Source organism: Abramis brama (assembly GCF_963993115.1).
Source record: "Abramis brama genome assembly, chromosome: 4".
Taxonomy (NCBI): domain Eukaryota; kingdom Metazoa; phylum Chordata; class Actinopteri; order Cypriniformes; family Leuciscidae; genus Abramis; species Abramis brama.
Genome location: NC_139966.1, coordinates 58,132,924 through 58,140,423, shown reverse-complemented (window position 1 = coordinate 58,140,423; position 7,500 = coordinate 58,132,924). Strand labels below are relative to the sequence as shown.

The following is a 7,500-nucleotide window of genomic DNA, read 5'->3' as shown; positions in this document are numbered from 1 at the left end:
GTCATTCAGTGTATCTTGTGTTGTTGTTCTCCGTGAGCTGATAGGAGAATCCGAGCGGTTCATCTTTTCTCTAATAAACATCCTTCTGTTCAAACTGCTTCTGTGACCTTTGGCCTTTCTTTATCATTCCTTCTCACGTCAGCTTCTGCAAAACCAAATACAAAATTATATTTTTATCATATTGCAAACTCCACAAGTCACTGTGAATGTAGCTCACATGAGCTGACTGTTTCTATAGTTACCAGCACATTCCACTGTTACCATGGTTACAAGCATGTTTTTTAATGAGGTAACCCTGTCTGTGTTGTTGCCTAGGCAACAGCTGCCCTGAGTTCCGCCCAGCCGACCAATCTAATGATATACGTGATGGGCGGGGCAAGGCTGGCCGATCAGGCCCCGCCCACTCTCAGGCATCCTATCAGAGGACGGCGTTCACTGTACAGGTAGAAACACACATTTACTAGCGCTGTTCATAAACACTGATGGATTATGGATTGAGATACTGATGGGACTGTTTTCTAGGAACCGCTGCGGGAATCTCTGGACATCCTGACGTCTATAGAGTACAGCAGGTGAACATCATCATCTGATACTTACTGTAGAGAAAATTCATATGAATGCATGTATGTATGATTGCATGCATTTATGAATGTATGAATGCATGTATTTATGAATGTATGAATGAGTGCTTGTATGTATGAATGCATGTATGTATGTATGTATTTATGAATGTATGATTGCATGTATGTATGAATGCATGTATGTATGTATTTATGAATGTATGATTGCATGTATGTACATTATGGTTTGATTGATGACAACATATCCATAAATCTATACTGCGTTTCATAATGGTAATTTTTTTAACAATTACTTACAATATTACCTTCATCACATATAGAAGAGCTCCTGAAGTGTGTGTTGTGGTTTCAGGTGCGAGCTGCAGCCTCGGCCCAGCCGGATCCCGGTGCGGAGGGACGTTCAGTCCGCAGTCGTCCCGCTCACGGGCCTCGAGACGCACAGCATGAGAGTGTGGAAACTCATCAAACCCGACATCAAGAAGCACCTGGCGGGTCAGAGCCCTGAGCTCTACTTAACCCTATAAAGCCTTCCTGCATCATGTTTAATAAGCCTATCAGTGCTGTCGCACACAAACTCCTGTCGTCTGATTCGTTACACCTTTTTTAGCACGTAAAAGTCTTTTAGTATAACTTTACAAACGTCCTCCTTCAGCTCGTGTCTTTCTGCTGGGAAATCTTTACTGATATTTATCATTTTTGATATTGTCTGAGGTTTACTTGATTATCCAGACATCATTTTACAAAAAAGTCACGAGTATCAAATATAATCATGAGGCTTTTGAGGAAGGATTATTTGTTCATCTCTCAATCATCAGTGCATTATATGCTTTAAAACCTCAGAGCTTTGATCATAAAAATAAGCATTTCAATATCTTACGGTCCTGTTATAAACATCTCGTTGATTTACAAGCATCAGAATTTCATATTAATATCAGCATCTGCACAAATTTGCATATTTTTGGGCCTCTGAGTAAAACTGAGCTGTTTGTTCCCGAGTCTGATGCATCAAATATGATAATTAGGTTAAATAAACATCCATTTCAATGTGTCAGGCTTTATTTATGAATGTATGAATGCATGTATCCCAGCATGCATTCCCTGCTGATTATTTGTAGCTTGTGATTTGAATATGAATGCACACTGCGATGGATCTGTGTAACTCAGAGTCTGCTGTGTTTAGGTGTGTCTGGGAAAGACGGTTCATTGCGTCTGGCCACCACATCTCTGCTGAAGAGCTCTGGAGACGCTAAACACACAAACAGGTAACACACACACACACACACACGACACACACAGTCCTGAAGGGAAAGGTTGACAAAGTCCTGATGTTGTTGCGGCTCCTCTCTTCCCAGTCTGTCAGTAACGCTCTGTTTACTTCCTGTCTCTATGAAGCCCCTCCTTCTGAAAAGCACACTGTGCTCTGATTGGTCGGCTAGAGCAGTGTGTTGTGATTGGTCATTCCCGTGTGCATGAACACTTTAATCCTTAAAGCCTTTCATCTCCACAGATCTTTGCCGACCTGAGGATCTCTGAAGGACCATCAGAAGCTCCTCATGTTTAATGGTGGCTGAGATGTGGTGCTTTCCCAGCATTCAGCAGTGCTGCAGCTGTTTTAACCGTCCACAAACACTAACACTAACACTGCACATGTGTTGTGTGTCTAAGGAAACCCTTTTTAAGTGTGCGTGTCTTTGTTTTGTAATTGAAAAATGATGTGGCAGATTTTATTTTGCGTAGGATTGTGTTGCTTATCACAGTTCAGAAACCTGATCAACCTCAGTGTGAAATACTGAGCATTAAATGCATTTCTCTGTGAACTCTAGAAAGCAATAAACATAGATGTGTATTTACGAAAGAAACGCAGACTTCGTTATTCACATCAAGAAAAACACACACAAGTCCTCTCACTTTGACAATTTATTCCCATGATTTCCATACAAAACGCAGATTTACAGGCTGGATCATCCTCCGGTTCTCCTCGCTCTCCGAGGCCTTTCACATCCTGCAAGAGCAGACGTCAGTCTCCCATCAGACATGATCAGAGGTGTGTGTGTGTGTGTGTGTGTGTGTGTGCTCACCTCTCCAGTCTCACTCCAGTTTCTTCGGGTTGTTCACAGCCACATAGTGATACAGAACCACCAGCAGGAACAGCGAAACGCCCAGCATGTTGGCGAATATGGCCAGCTGTACGTCAGTCACCATCACGCTGAAACACAACATGCGTTTACTGAGGCCGGCCTTACATCACACACCACTGTGCTATTGTACCATGGTATTACCTTCATTAGAGCATCTATTAAAGCTAAGCATATTCATTTTAAGGCCCACTTTTTCTGGAAGTTATTTTTTCCATTCATTTCTCCCCAAAAAAATCAGCTATGAGGTGAATCATAACTCTACAAACTTTGACTTGAAGCAAAAAATGTATTTAAAAAACAAAACAAAACAGATTTAACGACTTTAGTGAGGGAAAGAACTACAATCCCATGAAGCATCGCGAACAACAATCAAATTAGGAACGATGTATAAATATAAAACTACTGTTGATTATATCTATAGAATCCATATATTTTACATTTATTGCACATATACATACAAATATTTAAGTATTTTGAGAGCGTAGGGAGATTCAAATGCGTTATGGGAGTGGGCGGGGCTATTTTGGAGCGTGTTGCTTTATTCGACTCTGATTGGTGTGATTTTCTGTACAGCATCATGGGTAATGTAGTTTTTCCACAGGGAATTCTGTTGTTAAATACGATTTTTAAAAAATAAAAAGCTGAAATAATGCGGGCTGACGTCTTTAGCACAAGCATATACCATCGATTAACAAAATGAATGGAGTTTTTAATACTTGAACTTGACAGCTAAACACTAGTATAACTATGAAGGAAAAATATGTATAATTAAAAAAAAATTGTACGTTATAGTGCAAATCAGATACCACGGTGCTGAAAGATTACATACTGATTTATAATGATAATTAAATGCTATTTTAAGATATTTAAAATATTATTTTATTCATGATTATTTTCCTGAAGTGCAACACACAACATGACCGTCATATTATGATCAAGCGACATGAGAATCATCAAAGATCAAAACTGCTGCTCGTGTCATTGATGCTTTAACATATTATAGTTTAATCTACAGTATTACTCACATTTATTGTGCTGTCTGTGTGATGTTTATGATGAATCTGTCCGCAGCTCGAGAGTTCCTGCGCTGCTGAATTCCGGGATTGAGACACGTCACGTACATACGGGTCTCTGAAGACGTCACATCCTGAATAAATCACTAAAAATTAAATTATTTCTTTTTTATCTCTCTTTTTTAACAGTAATCAATCTTAAAGAATGAATGTTTGTGTTTTTTATAAATAAATAAAAAGTAAAATAATTGTACATTTTAACACCACAGTAAGCGAGTGTTCAGCGTGTTTCTCCTCCTGACCGCTAGAGGCGCTGATGGGGTTCCAGATGCGCGAGGAGGCGCGAGTTCAAATATTCAAACTGGAGGCTTGACACAACAAAAACATCTTCAAAACAACAGATTAAACATATAAACATCACTCCTTCATACATCAAGATACATATAACATATGTAAGTAACAATCGCTCCTTATAAATTGTAGCGCTGGGATGTCAGAGTTTACATTATTTTGTGTTTTGTTCATCTGAATAGTGAATAACTTGTACTTTAATATGTTGGATTGGATAGGATATATATATGTATTATATATGCTAACAGACATATTGTATATGTATATACAAAAATACATAAATGTTATATATATATATATATATATATATTTGTGTGTGTGTGTGTGTGTGTGTGTGTGTGTGTGTGTGTGTGTGTATATAGGCAAGGCAAGGCAATGCAATTTATTTATATATCACATTTCATACACTATGGTAATTCAAAGTACTTTACACAGAAAGGAATTAAAATAAAATAAAAAGCAAGGAAAATTAAAACAGTTATAAAAGTAATTAAAAGAGATATAAAGATGATACATAGATAAACTCATCTGGTAAAACATCGGTGTATCATATTTTTCACAACTCCCAGTTTTACTCTGAGATTTTCCCATGATGATTACACTGTGTCTGTGGTGTTCTTTACACACTCATACACTAACATATATATTAAACAACACACACACATATATATATATATACACATACGTACAGTATATAACATTTATGTATCTTTGTATATGAATGTACAGAGAGATCACAGATGTCTGAGCTGTAGATTGCAGTGTTCCTCGAGGTCTCTGTGTCATGAGTGTGTCATGAGTGTGTGTGTGTCTCCTCTGAAGGTCATGAGATCTCTGTGTCATGAGTGTGTTATGAGTGTGTCATGAGTGTGTGTGTGTCTCCTCTGAAGGTCATGGGTGTGTCTGAGCTCTGGTCGATTCTGGAGCCGGTCCGGCAGAGTGTCCCGCTCTACAGCCTGTCAGGGAAAACCCTCGCCGTGGACCTCAGCCTGTGGGTCTGTGAGGCCCAGCATGTGCAGGGCATGATGGGAAAAGTCACAAAACCGCATCTCAGGTGAGTCTGGAAGAGCTGCACAATTAAACGCACTGAAACTTATTTTATGCGCAGTTTCTCAGTGACGAACGGCAGATCGGTAGTAAATGCTTCATCTGAATACCAGCTCTCTCACACACACACACACACACACACACACACACAGAGTTGCTCACATGATGTCGTGTGTGTCGTACAGGAATCTGTTCTTCCGCGTGTCTTCGCTCACTCTGATGGGTGTGAAGCTGGTGTTTGTGATGGAAGGAGAAGCTCCCAGAATCAAAGCCGAAACCATGAGCAAACGCTCCGAGATGAGATTCGGCGGCCGGCAGCCCAAGAGCGTCACCAAACCAGCAGCCGCTAAACACACCGGCCGAGGCCGGTTCAAGGCCGTCCTCAGAGAGGTGTGTGTGCCTTTATTCTGATGAGTACAGTCACCTGGTCGGATGTCACTTCTCATGCAGTGTGTAGTAGAGCGGTTTGTTAATGTGAAAGCTCTGCAAAGTGCAGATAAATGGAGTTTTTGTCTCCTAAAAGAAAGAAGAAACTGCTGAAACGAGTCAGTGATTCCAGTCTCACATGTAGCTAATTTACATAATCCCCGCCTCTGGTCCTGATTGGCTGAGCAGCGTCTCTTAGCCCCGCCCTCAAACGCTGCAGTGTATCTGAGACTGGAAGAGTTTGGCTCGTGTTGTTCGTGTGGAGAAGACGCTGTTTTCTGAGATTGATACGGTAAAACCCACGCCATCGTTACTGTTCGTATCACTGAGATCAAGAGCTGAGATTCAGATATGATAATGAGCGTTTGCTTTCTGACCAATCAGAGCAGAGCAGCTCTCAGAGAGGCGGAGCTTAGAGAGACTGAATCTCCGAACGAAGCGTTTCAGACACTGAGAGAAAATGAGCTGATGCTGCGATAAATATTATGAGAAAATCTGTGTTTTTGATCGTGGATGCATGTGAACCTGTTGAAGGAGACGCCAAAACACAGTTAGGAAGCTTTAAAACAGGAATAATCCCCCAAATCCTGCTTGAAACGCTTTTCTCCCAGTGTGCGCAGATGCTGGACTGTCTGGGTGTGCCGTGGGTGACGGCGGCGGGAGAAGCGGAGGCCATGTGTGCGTTCCTGGACTCGCGGGGCTTCGTGGACGGGTGCATCACTAACGACGGCGACGCCTTCCTGTACGGCGCTCGCACTGTGTACCGGAACTTCAACATGAGCACTAAGGTCCAATCTCATGCTTTCACTCTCTAAACATGTGTTTAACCGTGTTGTGTGGAACTCATGACAACTTGAGTTATGTAATCAGATTACTTTTTAAGTAACTAGTAAAGTAACGCATTACTTTTTCAATTCACAACAAAATATCTAAGTTACTTTTTCACATTTATTGACTGACAGCTCTCCTGTCCTCAAAAATAAAGTGAGGTGTTGTGTGTGTGTGCGTGCGTGCGTGCGTGCGTGCGTGCATGCGTGTGTGTGTGTGCATGATGGTTATTGTAGTTCTAGACTAAATGTGATCATGCATTTACTCGTCTCACTTGCACAAAAACATTCAGTATTCCTCAAAATGAATAAAAACAGTAAAATGCCCATCCATAATTATAATGAACTATATTAAATGACACAAATATACTTTATGTATTTAATCTCACTTTATGAACTGACCTTCAATGATCTAATTCAACCGTACTAATAAGTTTATACTAATAATTTAGAAATAAGAGAGTTGAACTTCTCCTGTCTCCTATTGTTCTTTACTCCAGAATAACAGAAGCTGAAAGGGTTAAATATGCATTTCCTTCATCCTGAGGATTATTCATCTCACTTTCGGTGTGAAAGGGCCTTTTAATCTTCACCAATATTATTAACGCTGCCTGTTCTCGACGGTCCGCAGGATCCGCAGGTCGACTGCTATCAGATGTCCACCGTTCAGGAGGAGCTCGGCCTGTCCCGAGAGACGCTCGTGGGTCTCGCCATTTTCCTGGGATGCGATTATATCCCGAAGGTACAAACGGCAGAACCGAGCGAAAGAAGATTCCTGTGAAGTGATGAAGCTCTGAGAGTGTGTGTGTGTGTGTGTGTGTGTGTGTCTGCAGGGCGTCGCTGGAGTCGGGAGAGAACACACACTGAAGCTGATCCACAGTCTGAGAGGACAAACTCTTCTCCAGAAGTATGAACCGCTCTCTCTCTATTCATGCTCATCATCCTTAACTGAAGCAAAACACACATTACAAACATGTTCTTTACTTCAAATACATTAAACTGAATAAAATAAAATAAAAATCAAGGCAATATTTCTCCTTTTTGTTTAGTTTAACCTGATCTACTAAAATAACTAAAACTAAATAAACTAAAACAAATAGACATATTTAAAAAATAT

General features: G+C 40.6%; 3 protein-coding genes across 5 annotated transcripts in view; 2 read left to right on the top strand and 1 right to left on the bottom strand.

The window, feature by feature from the left end:
* Window positions 1-2,433, top strand: part of agbl5 (AGBL carboxypeptidase 5) — a 16,198-nt gene extending 13,765 nt beyond the window's left edge. For both annotated transcript variants that reach the window (XM_084112741.1, XM_084112740.1), the window contains exons 12-16: window positions 316-443; window positions 523-572; window positions 934-1,073; window positions 1,762-1,843; window positions 2,089-2,433. In XM_084112741.1, coding sequence (XP_083968867.1) covers window positions 316-443; window positions 523-572; window positions 934-1,073; window positions 1,762-1,843; window positions 2,089-2,104 — 416 coding nt within the window. In that variant the 3' untranslated portion in view covers window positions 2,105-2,433. The remainder of the gene's footprint in view (window positions 1-315; window positions 444-522; window positions 573-933; window positions 1,074-1,761; window positions 1,844-2,088) is intronic.
* A 52-nt stretch (window positions 2,434-2,485) lies between these two features.
* On the bottom strand, window positions 2,486-3,847 carry ost4 (oligosaccharyltransferase complex subunit 4 (non-catalytic)). Of its 2 annotated transcripts, XR_014606074.1 has the most exons (3): window positions 3,745-3,847; window positions 2,660-2,787; window positions 2,486-2,583 (listed from the first exon to the last, which is right to left on the bottom strand). XR_014606074.1 is itself a non-coding variant. In XM_084112743.1 (2 exons), exon 1 carries the CDS (start codon window positions 2,781-2,783, stop codon window positions 2,670-2,672), a length of 114 nt encoding a protein of 37 aa, XP_083968869.1. In that variant the 5' UTR covers window positions 2,784-2,786; the 3' UTR covers window positions 2,486-2,583; window positions 2,660-2,669. The 2 variants fall into 2 exon arrangements, 1 of the variants encoding a protein (XP_083968869.1); XM_084112743.1 differs by lacking the exon at window positions 3,745-3,847 and having other exon boundaries at window positions 2,660-2,786.
* Window positions 3,848-4,064: 217 nt separating this feature from the next.
* gen1 (GEN1 Holliday junction 5' flap endonuclease) overlaps window positions 4,065-7,500 on the top strand; it is a 10,360-nt gene continuing 6,924 nt past the window's right edge. The window contains exons 1-6 of the mRNA XM_084112742.1: window positions 4,065-4,184; window positions 4,974-5,137; window positions 5,316-5,520; window positions 6,168-6,344; window positions 7,015-7,125; window positions 7,217-7,290. Coding sequence (XP_083968868.1) covers window positions 4,977-5,137; window positions 5,316-5,520; window positions 6,168-6,344; window positions 7,015-7,125; window positions 7,217-7,290 — 728 coding nt within the window. The 5' untranslated portion in view covers window positions 4,065-4,184; window positions 4,974-4,976. The remainder of the gene's footprint in view (window positions 4,185-4,973; window positions 5,138-5,315; window positions 5,521-6,167; window positions 6,345-7,014; window positions 7,126-7,216; window positions 7,291-7,500) is intronic.